The sequence below is a fragment of the Cordyceps javanica genome, chromosome 6, assembly GCF_051103115.1.
Source record: "Cordyceps javanica chromosome 6, complete sequence".
NCBI classification, from domain to species: domain Eukaryota; kingdom Fungi; phylum Ascomycota; class Sordariomycetes; order Hypocreales; family Cordycipitaceae; genus Cordyceps; species Cordyceps javanica.
Window position 1 is genome coordinate 141,435 of NC_139300.1, and position 15,099 is coordinate 156,533.

Genomic DNA, 15,099 nt, shown 5'->3' on the forward strand with positions numbered 1-15,099 from the left:
ATGAAGAAGGGGTTGCATTTCGACCTAGCCTTTTTCGAACAAATGTCGAGACTTGGTCTTTCCAGCCAAGTTTAAAGTCTTGATCTATAGGTACGGGACGGACGTTTGAACATGGAGAGGATCTTGATGAAGTGACTTGTTGCTGTCGCCTTGTGCTTCTCAGGCTGCACCTGCCATACCAATCCTTTTTTTTTTTGAACAGAAAGACATACCTGCGTTGCTGCTGCTGGCGCTTGGGCTCTTCAGCACATTCTGTTTGCTCAGCTCATCACAAGCTATGGGTAGAACAGCCCGATTTATAGGTACTGAGCACCTATACGATGTTGCCGCACTCGCCTCCAAAGCACTGGCGATTCCGTTTGCCATGCAAGTTTTGACACCCCTTGATTCTTGAATGCAATGAAAGTATGAATCCCACTCTAATTACTCGAACAATGAGACGGTCGTTACTTGCCGTCTTAATTGTGCATCACATTGAAGCTGCGAGCAAGAGGCTCCTATTGGGATAAGCCTTGTTTATTGCGTGGAAAGAGAGCGCGACGCAGCTGAGCGGTATTGTAAAATTCACAGCTCGTCACGTGGGAAGAAGTTATCAAGAGCGATATCGTAGCAGAGGGCCACTGAAGAAGACTCTCCTGCTCAGTGATCAGTAGTTTTCTATTATCACGCCTCGGCGATACCACTGCGATACTCACAGACAATTCTCAACTATTGTGACCATCTTCCCTTGACCGTCTTTGTGCCAGACGCGTTGTTTGACAGGTATGAAGGGCTGGCAATCCCTATTAGAGACCAAAAAGGCCATAATAGATGTCGTCGACTAATGTAGCGCCAGCAGCACCCATCAAACCAGTGACTTACTCTCGCAAACAAAGCCACCAAGTTACAACTTGCAAAACAGTCCAACAAGTAATCATACTCATCTTCTTTATCAAGTTTCCTCTTCTCCAAAGTATGTGTTGACGGTGATAGTGGCGCCAGGAGACCCAAGAGATGATGGTAAGAGTACCATCTGAGTACTGCCAATGGGCACCGGGACTGACCGACCAGCATCGCAAGTAGACGCGGTGGAAGCAATTCCAGATGGATTCGACATAATCAAGAACTTTCCTCCCCGTAACGGGCTGCAGCAGCATCGGCTAGCCGCAAGCACACAATTCACTTGCAGTCGATGCGGGCAACTGAAGAAATCGAAACTTGTTGCGAGGAAGATGGGCAGGTGGAACCAGCTTTACTGCAATGGATGCTATGGATTTATACTATCTACTGCACCCTCGAGCAGTCAAGTTAATCCTACCTAGATAGCTAGGTCTGCTCTTATGGCGCACAAGTGCTCGTTCTACCTCGTGGCCTGTATGAATGCCGTCAAAGGTCCATCATCTGAGCAGGGCTAAATGGTTTGATTTGTCTTCTTTCAAAATACAGCAAGTAATAGGCTAGAAGTCTGCAAACTCCCCACACCACACATTGGCGATGTTAGAATGGATCTACAGAGGGACTTTCCGACCCGTTGAAAAGGTACATATGCCACAACCACTTTCTCGTGCAGATCTAGTGAGGCAACCCGTTATCTCGTATGGAATCAAAGGTAATTTATAGTTCAATAATCACCAATATCGTCTTGGATATTGATGAACTGGAATGTAGACATGTGCCACGCCCCCACCACTTACTTTCTGTTGTGGGTGCTTAGCACGTCCGCGCATCAAAGGTCCACGCACATCATACTTGCATGTAAAACACACTATAGTCCTCAGTGTTTATTTAGCCATGGCTTTTGCTATTATGGATTTTTCTAAATTTTAAAGAAGAGGGCTCTTTAATAGTTGCATCTACCATTGGCAACAACGTTGACTACCTACCTCTACGGCGCTATAGGTGAGCAACACGATATAAAACATGGTGTATAAAGAAGATATTTTTCTACATGGTAAACAAAGATTAACCGTCTTAGATTAAAGGTGTCATGCCAAAACTTTAATATATATAAATTCTTCGTCACTCGTCTGTGTCAGTATTAATTTCTTTAGGGTAGCGCTGTACCAACTGTCCATTTTGACTATACCCACTGTAGATGAATGAGGGGCCTTGTGAGTACTGAAGCCACACCAAATGCGGGCTGTCACGTCACTGTGGGGGGAGGGACACTTACCCAGGCACCACCACTGCCGAGCACCATGCTTCTTTCAACAAGCGCGCGTGCTACCTGATTTAACTTTGGCCAGTTTAAATAACCGCAGCATCATTGATCTGCTCATATCCTTATACAACTACACTGTACTTGCCACGCTCAGAGCCCCGTCATGATATAGCACGTCAGGCAACGCTCCATCGACCTCGATTTCCGCCGCCGCCGCCGATCGCAGCGCTCCTCCTGCAGCCACCGCACGATGCAGACGGCGCGCGACAGCTCCGTCCGCTCGGAGCCTCCCGAGGGCGGCGACGGGCCCCTCTCTACGCCGCAGTCTCTCGCGCACGCGCTCACCCGCCGACGATCCGAGTACATGGGCCAGCGCAAGCTGCGAGTCAAGATTGGCTCCTGGAACACGGCCGGCTGCCCTGGCACCGACAAGGACATCGGCAGCTGGTTCTTTGACGAAAGCCTCGCCAAGGACCTCTCCAAGCTGCGAGTGTCCTCCGAAGCCGGCGGACCGAAACATGACGATGCCATCATCGACCTCTACGTCCTCGGCCTCCAAGAGGTTGTCGACCTGAACACGACAAAGGAATACGTGAACCGCGTATACGCCGAGACTAACAACCAGATTGCAAAGTGGCGGTCCGCCGTGGAGGCTGCCATACCCGCGGGGTACGAATTCGTTTCCGCCGAGCAAATGGTTGGGCTGTTGACACTCGTCTACGCTTCGAGCCCTGTTGCCAGGCACATTTCCAACGTGAGCACCCAGCAAATCGGCACCGGTCTCCTGGGATATTTTGGAAATAAAGGCGCAGTGGCGACTCGGATCGTCGTTGGCGAAACTACGCGCATGGTCTTTGTCAACTCGCACCTGGCTAGTGGTGCAGGTTCGAGCTACCTTGATCGCCGCTGCTGGGACGTGGCGCAGATCGCCTCAAAGATGCAATTTGACCCGGTAGTGAATAATGGCGTTGTCGAAGATTTTAGTGATCGCTTTGGCGATGAAGATTTTACATTTTGGTTTGGCGACTTGAATTTCCGGCTCGGGAGCCTCCCTGGCGACGACATCCGAAGGATCCTGACGCTGCATACGCGTGGCGAATATGACCTCGGCAGCAGCAGGCCGCCAGAACCCCTTGATGGCGAGCCTGTCATTATCATGAAGGACGAGGAAAGCGACGAGGAAACAGCGACGGCTTCGTCCGCCACCCACAGCAGACAGCAAAGCTTTGATTCGGAAACATCGTTGCCCGACCCAGACGAGTTTCCTGAGGATCCCAGCCAGGATCCGGCCTCGCTGCAGGCAACACTAGATTCCTTACTGCCACACGATCAACTGCGCCAAGTGGTTGCTCGACGAAAAGCTTTTCACGATGGATGGAAAGAGGGCCCAATCACTTTTCTGCCAACATACAAATACGACGTCGGCAGCGTGGCGCTATTTGACTCGAGTGAAAAGCAACGAGCTCCCAGCTGGTGTGATCGCATACTGTACCGGACCCGAGAGTACAAGCAAGAATTTGAAAAGAAAGTCCTAGAGGAAGAAGCCTCCAAGAAAAAAGACGAAGAGATGAAGTCGCGCGGAATTGACGCAGACGAGGACGTGCTATTTAGCTATGACCCAGACGAGGACGGAGAGGAGCAGGAGCAAGAATTATCTACCGATACAGGCTATCGATATGACGAATATGACGAGAACGATGACCAGACGGAGCCCCAAAGCACAGGTGCCGACCGGGTTCAGCTGGAATTATACACTTCATATCAGCGAGTGCTTTCTTCCGACCACAAACCATTGTCATCCATTTTTACACTCACCTGCAACTGCGTGATTCCGGAAGAAAAGGCCAAGGTCCACGCCGAGGTTGCGCGCCAGCTTGATCGCGCAGAGAATGAGGGACGTCCTGTCGTTACTCTTGTTCTCGAAGGAGATGCCGCACAAGACGCCAACATTGTGGACATGGGGGGCCTCAGCTTTCTTGCCAAAAAGAGCAACTCCATCACCATTGCCAACACGGGCGGGGTACCAGCAAGCTTTTCTTTTATGGACAGACCGGCTGTGGATAACTCAGACGATGGCATCCAGTCACACGGCTGGCTCACAACATCCTTTGTCAAGTCGGACGCGAGCGCCGAGGCCGTTGGGCCAACCGTCATGCTCGAACCAGGGGAGACTGTAACGGCGATGCTGGACGGGCAGGTCTCGTCGATGCCATTCCTACGAGCTCTCAACGACGGGCATGCGTCGCTTGAAGAAGTGCTTGTTCTGCGGGTCGATAACGGGAGAGACCATTTCATCACGGTACGCGGCCAGTGGCTGCCAAGCTGTTTTGGGAGGTCGATTGACGAACTCATTCGCGTGCCCGAGGGCGGCATACGCAAATTTCTGGACGATGCGAATATTCATGGCGCCATACCCTACGACTCTGATGTCCATTGTTCGGCACCGCGGGAGCTGTTTAAGCTGACAGAGTCTATCCAGACACTGGCCGAGCGCTGCGCCGCCGACGCCAGCATGCTGGAGGACATGTCGCTACCCGGCGACGCTGGCTGGCCCTTTGAGGCCGGAGCATGTACACTGAGCAGCGACGAAAAGCAGGCGATGCAGTCGTGCGTCATTGCCGCGCTGGACACGGACGGCTCCATCGCCGGAGTGCTCCCTGTGGAGCTCCCGTCGTCTCACAAGCTCGAGCTCGTATCCTCGGTGCTGCTCCTGTTCCTGGCGTCCCTGACCGACGGCCTCGTCACCGCGCAGATGTGCGCGAGACTGTCGACCACGATACCGTCGCCGGCGGCGCTCCCGCAGAGCGCCTGGCCCGACACCAAGGTCAAGATGCTCGACGTGCTGTCCGCGGCGCCCAACCACAACATTGCCTTTGTCTTCCTGACGTCGACGCTGGCGCGGGTGGCGCGCGAGCTCATGCCCGCCACGGCCGAGTCCCGCGCCGAGGGCCTGCAGCGGCGGCTGAGCTTCCGCAAGGGCGGCGAGGCGGACGGGGCAGCCAAGCGGCGACGGGCGCGCGACCGACGCTACGCGGAGCTGCTAGCACCGTTGGCGTTTCGGAGCGGCAGCGGCGGGGCCGAGGCGGCGCGGGACAAGTCGGCGCGGGACAGAGAGCGCGCAATGCTGGAGCTGTTTTTGAGCCTAGAGATGCAGGACTAGGAGGGCCGCAGGGAGAGACAACGACGGCGGCAGCAGCGGAGGCAGCGGCGGACGAGGCTGGCGCGGAGGGCGAGGATGGTGTGGCGACGAGAGTGAGGGATGATGAGGCTTGGTATCATGGCGTTGACGGTGCCGATGGCGTACAGGAACAAGGTTACAAATGGGGTCCCTGATGCTACATGTATTTTTCTTTGCCGATACGATTCGTACGATTTAAATCTTTTATCATTATCTTGCTCTCTTGTCTCAACCTCTCCCACATCGCCACTGATCTTGTGTCGAGGTTGCCTCGTCTTTTGCCCAGAGCGTAGAAAAAAAGGAAGAAGGAAAAAAATCGCCAAAAAGTCTCATGGCCGGTGCGAAATTGTGATTGGTTGAAGCTTCTTTCTGTTAAACTTTTGGAGTAAGTATTTTTTTTGGCCGCTGCCAAATGCTCGCTCGGCGCGCGCGCCTTGAATTTAGAGTTTTGGTCGCATCAAACAGGCACACGCGACCGTTTGCTGTCAAGGCCAAACTCTAACTAACATGCCCCCCCCTTGGTAACTCAAGCTCTCACCTCGTATCGTCTCGAAACACTGAACCCACAACGAGAGTGAAGGAAGAAAAAAAAAGAACAAAATAAAATAAAATAAGAGAGAGACTCTCAAACAAACAAGCCCCTGGAGATGGGAAAAAAGGGCCATGATTACCAATGCCGAGTACGTCGTGTTTGCTGACTCGTCGAGTGGTCTGCAGAATAAACTAGGCACTAACTAGGATATGTCGTTGGAAACTTGGCATCAAAAAAAAGGGCGTCTTGGCCAACCGGCATAATGGGGGACCTATATGCCGGCTTGTATTGTAGGGCTTGGCGGGTTATCATGCAGCCAGGGGGCCTATATTCTAGAATGAGCTTATCTGTCAAGACTGAAGTAGAAGAAGAGGCTGATGTTCAGGAACAAATCCCTTTTTACCCTTTTTTTTTATATCTTGTTATTTTGTTTTGGTCTTTTCTTGAACCGTAGAGGGACATTGGAAAGTCGTTGTGAGTTGGGAGAGGCGGTAGGCGGGCAGAACATGGCTTCGAAACAGCGGCATCGCCAGGGGAATCCTGTAACCAACCTAAACCCTGCTGATGAGGAATTGACGGCTTCTTTCCGAGATGTGCCAAGATGCGCTTTTTCCCCTTCTTTCTGCATAGAAATCAATTTATTTATTTTTTTTTGGCGAAATTCGAGAGTGGCTGTGCTGTAGAAAACCGAACGAAACGCAAAAATAAAATGAATAAATCAATAAATCTTACCAAAGGCGTAGTACAAGGGGGAACAATTGATACACGGATTCATTATTCGTTCTATGCGTCTTGACACACACACACACCCCTTATTAGGCTGTGGTTTTCGAATACTGGGTGGAAGAAAAAGGTCCATGGACGTGGTTCCTGGCCTATTGGATGCAGCCCGAGGCCGGCTGTGTGTTTCCGGAGCAGAGCAGGCCCTCTGTAATCGCACAGGGCAGTTTTCCTTGAGTTTTTTTTGTGTGCGTTTTGACTCGAGCTTCTCTGATCAAACACACGTTTCCCCCAATGAGCCTCCTACTGTCATCATGTCGAGTTCCACGAGACCGCCGCCCCCCTTATTTTGCCACCAGTTTTGTACAAATTTACGGTATACAGAGGAGGGAGAGAGAGAGAGAGAGAGAGAGGTGTGGCGGTACGGAAATCTCAGTGAGTAGGGGGGCGGATCTGCCACGTCGAGGCTAGACCGCGTGGAGGCATCACGAGAAAGACAGGTGATGGGCTGGGTCAGTCGGTGAGCCAAGGTGGGCTGGCCGACGACATGCAGAGGAGGGTGTGATATTTGGACAGGCATGACGCTTCTCGCTGTGTATATTAGCCAGCAGGGGTGAGAGAGAGAGAAAAACATGTGAATAAAGTTTCGCGAGGCATTCAGGAACGGGGAAGGAAGTGTCGTTCAGGAATCATACCGAAGCACAGAGGAGTCTATGGGGCCCTCGGCAGACGGACAATAGTGCCTATTGCGGTCGAACCTACAATTTTCCTCCCAAGATGCATCACTCTGTGACACTGGACAAGATGCTGCGGAGAGAGAGAGAAGAAGAGAGCTGAAGCGTGCCTGTGTGTGTGTTGCTCAATGGTTACGTATAGTTAGTGGAAGGGGGGGATCGGACAAGGCGGGCGCTATTAGATGTGCCCATGTCTCGGAAAACCACAGGCAGCAAGTGGGAGTGGCACGGGGACCAAAGCGCAGAGCTCCATTTTCGAAAAAAAAAAGACGTGAGGAAGAAGCAAGTCTTGGACCGGCCATGCATGATGAAATAGAGATTGAATGATGCGATGACCGGGATGGTAAGCCTTGTGGGTATTGCGTCGCAATATTTCAGGAACGAGCATATATAATAATAGCAGGATATGAATTGTTGGGACATGCCAGCAGCTATGATGGCGGGTTCTGTCATAATGCAAGTGGAGAGAGAGAGAGAGAGAGAGAGAGAGAGAGAAGCTGGGTATACGTGGCAGCATGATGCTTGTTTTCTTCTCGTATGCAACAAAGAACAAGATGGAGTGCTACTCGCAGTCACAAAGTCAGCTCGGTCTACTTGAATCGCATACCAGCAACGATTCATGTCTAAGAATGATGGCACATGTATGGTGGTGTCTATCTGTAGACTGGGAGTAGTCTATGCTGATTTTGAGAGACTGTCACGACTGTCCATGTAAAGTTGTTTTGCAAGGACTGTGGGTAATGGGTAGAGAGAATTCCACTAGAATTAGCCAAGACTTGTCTATAGCAGAGCAGCGGGGGTTCAAGGGTTTGTACTGGTATTGCACTTTTGCATCAGCGTCATGACCCAGGGGCTTGTCTCAGTCAAGGGAGCACTTGCAACACTTTCTTTTTTCCTTTTTCTGGGGGGGTCAAGAGAAACAGGGCCACGCTAGGTTCAGCTGGACATGGACAATGGCCAAGCTGGCAGGAATGTAGACTTGTTCTTGATAGTACACATGAAACAAAAGAAGATGTGAAAGGAGGAAATTGGAAAAGAAGGGAAAAGAGGGCAAGATGAAATAGGAAAAAACAAAAAACGAAGAAAAAAAAAACGAAGAAAAAACAAAAACAAAAAAAGGTCAGTCTTTCAAATGTTTTTTCTTTAAAAAAGTAAACTCATGGCCTGCTACGACTTTTTAATTTCAAAGTGCCGATAACGTCAATGTCGACAGCGACGTGTTAGACATCTTGAGACTTGAGACAAGTTGGTGGGTGGTCAAGGTCAGCGGCGAGGGAGGAAGAGCATAGCACAAAGAGATTGGTCAAGTGCCCGCTAGCTACCTCACTAGGGGACTGGTAGGGAACTAATAGGGGACTCTGGGGACCAATAAGGGATCAGCAAGGTGGGAAATACAGATAATGCACAGATAATACTGGAGAGGATCGAGGATCCTGATGGAGCTGCCGGTGAATGGGTGATGGGGTTCGTACTAATAGGAGCGAGCGATGGAGCGCTAAAAAGCAACTGGACAAAAAGATGGGATTCGGGATGGAGATTTTGGGGGGGGGGGGAAAGGGTCAGGAGACGAGCCACCAACCGATGGTGGACTATAACTAGATGACTTTTCTGGTGTTTTCTTCTTTTTCTTTCTTTTTTCGCCACGAGCTATTCCCGTTCGCTCAATGGCCAGTGAGGGAGGCGAGGGATCGTGTGGTGCGACAGGCCGGTGCCATGGCGATGCAGTAGTGTCGGTGCAAGAGGTCAAGGCTGGTTAGGCCGGGCCAGGCCAGGCCAGGGAACAGGATGATGAGAGATGGTGGTGGTGGTGGTGGTGGTGGTGGTGACGATGATGAACAGGGCTTGGCTGTCAGCACTTGCGGCCAACTACTGGGAGGTGACGTTGCAGGAAATAAGGATGCAAGCAAAAGGCGGGCAAGCATAGTTGAAAAAGAGAGGGTGACTGGGAGGCAGGCGATGGTATTGTTATATTTTTGTAGAATAATTGTACATTTGACAGGACACTTGGAAGGATACGTATCGATATGGATCGATATTTGCAGATATTTGCAGTGGTTGCAGTGGTTGCAGAGTAATTGCCAGAATAATTGTCAGATATTTGGTAGCATAAATGTAGAATCATGGATTGGACATTTGCATGGGCGTTACAGCGACGAGTGCCGCGGCGAGTGGCAGGGTACAATGACACGTTAAAGTAGCAGCACAGGCAAATAGGCAGACAGGTACCCAGTAGCCGATCCGGGCATGTCCTTGTATGTACAGGCTGACAGGCGGGCGAGACATGTTTTGGGGCCTATTGGAAACATGCGAGACAGCGCTGAAGAAACGGTCGCAAGTTTGGACGGGCAGGACGGGCAAGGCGCGGGCATCCCGGTAGGTTGATCAGGGATGCCGAGGCCAAGGAGCATGCTCTTGTCAGCCACCAACGTCAGGCTGTGTGCTGTTGAAAGGGTGGGAGGGCGGTCATGAGTTTCCGGAAGAGGTGAAATGTGGTGATTCATTTACAGTGTTTGAGTGTGTGCATTAGTTGGCAAAGGTAGTGCTGGTAGTGAGGAGTGAGTGCATAGAGTCGTGTACTTGGTAGTGGGCTCGTGATGCACCCGTGTCCAGCAAAACGGGTGATTTTTTTTTATTCCTTTCTTTTTTTCGGGGCTGCTTCTCTTTGTAATATGATTTGATTTGGCAAACGGCCCCCCCCCTCCCTAGTAAAAAAACGTACTCCACAACTCGGTAGCGTGGGCTGACAATTATGGAGTCGCAAAAATTCCCCATTCATCCACTCACATTTCTCTGTTACTTTGGTAGTGGGGCGAGGGGGTGTGGGGAGGGGGGGGGGGGCGGACGACAGCCATTTTTTGTTTGAAGAAGAAGAGGAAGAAGAAAAGGAACCGAGAGGGGAAGGCTGAGAGGGAGAGGAGGAGAAGAAAAGATGCAGTTTTCTGAGCTTGGTAAAAAAAACAACAAAAAAAAAGAAAGCCGGTTTACTTGGAAAAAAGGCGGGAGGGTGACAGGTGGACAAGGGCCAAGGATGGAAAAGAAGAAGGGGGGAAAGGAGATTTTTTTTTCTTAAAAAAAAAGGCACGAGTTATTCCATACCTTGGCGACTTGGCTGCTTGGCTTTTGCCTGCTTGGCTGGCTGGCTGGCAAGCTGGCTGCTTCGGAAGGAAACCGGGGGATTTTTTGTTTTCCACTTTTTCTCTACGCCTTTTGTCCTTTTTCGTACAAGACCCAGATAATAAGCTAAACTCAATTGTCTCTTCTTTTTTTCTTCTTCTCCTTCTTTATCCCTCCTACCGCGTTTCCCATTTATGCTGGGCTGACAGTTCTTTTCCCCCCCAGTCACCCCCGTACTCAACTATTTTTGGGGCTTTGATTCTTTTTTCCTTTTCTTTCCGCTTCTACCAGTACTACTTACTTGCAGTTGGCGTAATTGTTGTTTTTTTCTTCCTTTTTTTTTCTAGAGCAACCTTTGTTTCCTAGTTATTGTACTTTATATCATTCTTGGTCGTGTTCACTTGTACTTGCTGTGCAATCGATATTGTATATTCACTCACATGTGCTATATATCCTGTCCTGCGTTCAATGGGTACTTTATGCGCCCATGCTTGATGCTTATGCCTGATGCCTCCATCTTTCTTTCGATACTTGCCATCTGGTCATGCCGCTTGTCTCGTGTGAGCCCCGTCGAACCATTCATCCTCCATGCCAACCATTTCCAAAACAAATTACCCGTGGCTACCGGTTTTCTTCTTCTCTTCTTTTTCTCTTCTTCTTCTCTTCTTTTTCTCTTCTTCTTCTTCCTCTTCTCCTTCTTCGTCTCCACCCCCTTTCATCACTGCCTCGTATCACTCTTTTACGACACATGCTTGTCCACCGCAGCCTCTGATCGCGTAGGCGACGCCGAACCAGGGGGCCACCCCCATGCTTGCCCCCTCTTTCCCCCCGGGGGGAGGGGCCAATCAGTACCAGTCAGCCAGTATGTCAACTAAAGCCAATATACTAGCTCATTGTCAAATGGTGCGTGATCCGTAATCTGTCCGTACCCAGTACTCGTTACTCGTTACTTGGCACGAGTGTCTGCCTTTTATTTCATTCGATGTATATGTGCTCTATACTATGTATATTATTTTCAAAAAAATCGAAATCAATCAATATTAAAAACCAAAAACAAAACCAACGCAGCCCCTGGTTCCCTGCTACCCGCTACCCGCTAACCGACGCCCTACTGGCTGCCACTGCTGCCCTGCCACTGCTGCCCTGCCTCGCATCAGAGAGTCATTAACCTGGTCGCCTTTGTTATGCATCCCATCATGGCATTTTCTATCTGTACTCCGTATAGAGTAACCCGTAGACTAACTAATACATATTTCCGACATTTCCTTGCCTCGTCGCAAGTCGTTCGTCATGTCCACGCAAATCATTCACTCACACACTCTCTCCTGAATTGTCTGCACCGCGCCACCTTTTCCTCTCTCTCCACACCTCAAGCCCAGCTTAGCCCGGCCAGAAAATAAGCGACCCAGTCCTTTTCTGTTCTTCTCTCTCTCTTCCCCTCCATCCATCTCTCCATCTCTCCATCTCTGCACTCTCTCTACACTCTCACACCTTTCTCCCCCCCCCCGCGTTTTTGGCCCAAAAAAACAGACATAGGCCCGAATAAAATCTGCAGAGCCACCCGCACTTGGTGTCCTCTTCTCCTCTCCAACAACCACCAAAGCCACCGAACCACCAACCACCAACCATTAACCCGGCCAAACCCAGCCAAACCCGCCCACCCGTCAATCCGCCAAAAAAACTTCCCCGTCTTCTTCTTCTCCCCGCAACCCCGGATAAACGCCTCAACGACCGACGGCCGCACTTGCTTCTCTCTCTCTCTCCTCTACCTCTTGCTTGATCCCTCACCAAACCCGCCATTATCCTGTCGTCCCAAATCTCATCCACGCCCGTCCGTTTTGCCTCGCTCCTCGCCCGCCACCCACCAACGAGGCTTGGCCCGCCTCACTTGGACTCACCTCACCTCACCTTGCCTCACACTCTTACCACCGCTCAGCCTCTTGCGGTACAAGGAAAAAAAAACACTTGCCCTTGACCGGCAAAATTGAACTCGTCTCCTTCACACCCACAACCACTACCACCACCACAACCACCACCACCACCAGAATCATGTCCTCACAGGCCGTCAAAAGAGCCTGCGATGCCTGTCATCGTCGCAAAGTAAAGTGCGACGGCATCAACCCTTGCCGCAACTGCTCCTCCGCCCAGCTCTCGTGCACCTACAACGCCATCCCTCAGAAAAAGGGCCCCAAGGGCTCCCGCGCAAAGGTCATCTCGGAGCTCCGCGAGACGCAGCGCCTCACCTCCCTCTCCGCCAAGGTTCAGAACCGCATGAACGGCATCGCCTGCCCCCAGCCCGCCAACCTCCTCGCCCCGACCCCCGGCATGGTCACCTCGGACCTCGTCAAGGACTGCGCCGCCTTCTTCTTCGACAACATGTACCCCCAGGCCCCCATCCTCGACCGCCGCCAGCTCGACCAGCAGATCCTCTACATGGAGCAGAACCGCGACGCCTACTGCCTCGTCACCGCCATGTGCGCCTTCGTCATGCTCCAACCCGGCATGTCCATGCCCCCGGGCGACCCCTACAACCTCGACATGGTCCCCGGTGCAAACATCATCTCCTCCCAGCTCCTCCTCGACGAGGCCCACAGAGTACGCAAGGGCTACGACCACCTCGACTCCGTCACCCTCAACGTCCTCGCCACAAACTTCTTCTTCTTCGCCTGCTATTACGCCCACGAGATGCACGACAAGGCCTGGTTCTACCTCCGCGAGGCCACCACCCTCATGGCCATGACCGCCATGGACGCCGACGACCACTACCTCCACTTTGACGCCCCCGAGTCCGCCCGCCGCCGCCGCCTCTACTGGCTCCTCTACGCCCACGAGCGCGCCTACGCCCTCACCCGCGCCCGTCCCCTCACCCTCAAGCCCACCCTCACCCTGCCCACCCTCGCCGACGACCCGACCGACCCTCTGGCCCATCACCTCCACCCTTTCATCCTACTCGCCAACCTCTACCGCCCCCTCGACGACGCCCTCGTCGCCGTCTGGACAAAGACCGCCGCCCACCTCTCCCCCCAGTACCTCGCCGGCCTGCAGAAGCAGCAAAACGACCTGCACCAGAGCTACGCCTGCCAGGACCCCAACTTTGCCGACCTCCGCACCAACCAGCAGTGGCTCAAAAACACCGTCTGGCAGCTCACCAGCGGCGGCTCCACCGGCACCCCCGGCGGCACCGGCAGCACCGCCAAGGACAACAATAACAACAACAACACCTTTTACAACGGCGACGTGGCCCGCAACCTGCTGCTCAGCCTAGCCTCGGGCTTTCCCAACCAGGGCGTCGACGTCGTCGGCACGGGCCTCATCGAGAAGCTCCTGGAAATCACCTTTTCCCTCACCGAGTTCCTCTCGGTCCAGCCCGCCTCGCGCGACCCCTTTGCCGTCGGGCCCCGCGAGCACCTCGACCAGATCCTGGCCTCGGTCGCCCTCGCCCGCGCCGGCGAGCACCGCTTCCTGCCGCTGCTCATGAGCAGGCTGTCCGACGTCCTGCCCCGCGCCGTCAGCCCCGTCCTGCAAAACGCCCCCGAAAACGTAAACATGGCCGCCGTCGACATCTTTGACGGCTTCGGCAACGCCGGCATGGCCCAGCCCCCGGCCCCGCCTCCCATGCCCCTCATGGACACGTCCGACTATGGCGAGAGCAAGTACGCCCTCGACCTGGCCGCCAGCCGTACCCCCGACTCCAACTCGCAGCAGCAGCAGCAGCACCACCATAACCATCACCACCAGCAGCACCACCACCACTCCCAGCACCATCCCAGCCACGCAACCCCCGGCCCCGGCTCCGGCTCCGACATGAGCGGCGGCTCCTTTGTTGCCTCGCCCGACATGATGTCGCCCGCCGGCATCGACTACTCGCACGCCGCCAACAGCCTGACCATCAACACCTTTGGCGTCAACCCCATGCAGGACATGGTCGTCAGCCCCTCCTCGGTCGGACCCTCCCCCGCCCACCAGCACATGCATGTCCGCCAGGGCATGCCTATGAACGGAATCGGACTACCTCGTCAGGGCGGCGGCGGCTTCATGCAGGCCGGCGACTATCAGTCCATACCCGCCGACCTCGACTTTAACACGCTGAGGTGATGGGAACACGACCCACACAACGACGACGAGATGTGCTCTCGGCCTCGAACAGCTACGTTGCCTGTCCTGTACTGTACCAATATCACTACCTTTTTTTTTCCCCACACACAGAGTCGGCAACACTGTGGCGTTTTATTTCTTCTTCTTTTTTCCTTTTTACAAGAGTTTGGACTATTGCAACAACTTGGAGTTTTTTCTCTTTTTCTTATATTCTTTTTTTTTCTAGCGGAGCGTGCCTGATTTGAGTTGCCAAGACATGAACATCTTTCTTTTTTTTTTTTCGTCTCTTCTTCTTTCTAGTTGCATCATTTTTTTTCTCTTCTCTTGGTACATGTTGCATATTTTCTTTTTCTTCTTCATTCAAGCACCGCCGTTAGCTTTGTCCACTGTAAATCCACATCTTTTGTCCAAAGCAAAGGCGATGGACACACACACACACACACGGACGGACACATACTTGGATAGACGACGGATGGCGAAAGGCGAAAGGCGAAAGGCGGGAACAAAAGGAGACGAGCATAGTTGGTAGATGATTCAAGACTGTTTTATTTTACATTATGATTATTGTCATTCTTATCATTATTAT

The 15,099-nt window shown here is 52.4% G+C and overlaps 2 protein-coding genes across 2 annotated transcripts; both read left to right on the top strand.

Annotated features, from left to right (window-relative positions):
* Positions 1–2,390: 2,390 nt before the first annotated feature.
* On the top strand, positions 2,391–5,300 carry V2A60_008500 (Endonuclease/exonuclease/phosphatase; the record flags this gene model as incomplete). The annotated part of the gene is made up of 1 exon (XM_083259773.1): positions 2,391–5,300. One exon carries the CDS (start codon positions 2,391–2,393, stop codon positions 5,298–5,300), a length of 2,910 nt encoding a protein of 969 aa, XP_083115899.1.
* A 7,167-nt stretch (positions 5,301–12,467) lies between these two features.
* Positions 12,468–14,513, top strand: V2A60_008501 (uncharacterized protein; the record flags this gene model as incomplete). Its single annotated transcript, XM_083259774.1, has 1 exon — positions 12,468–14,513. One exon carries the CDS (start codon positions 12,468–12,470, stop codon positions 14,511–14,513), a length of 2,046 nt encoding a protein of 681 aa, XP_083115900.1.
* Positions 14,514–15,099: the final 586 nt, after the last annotated feature.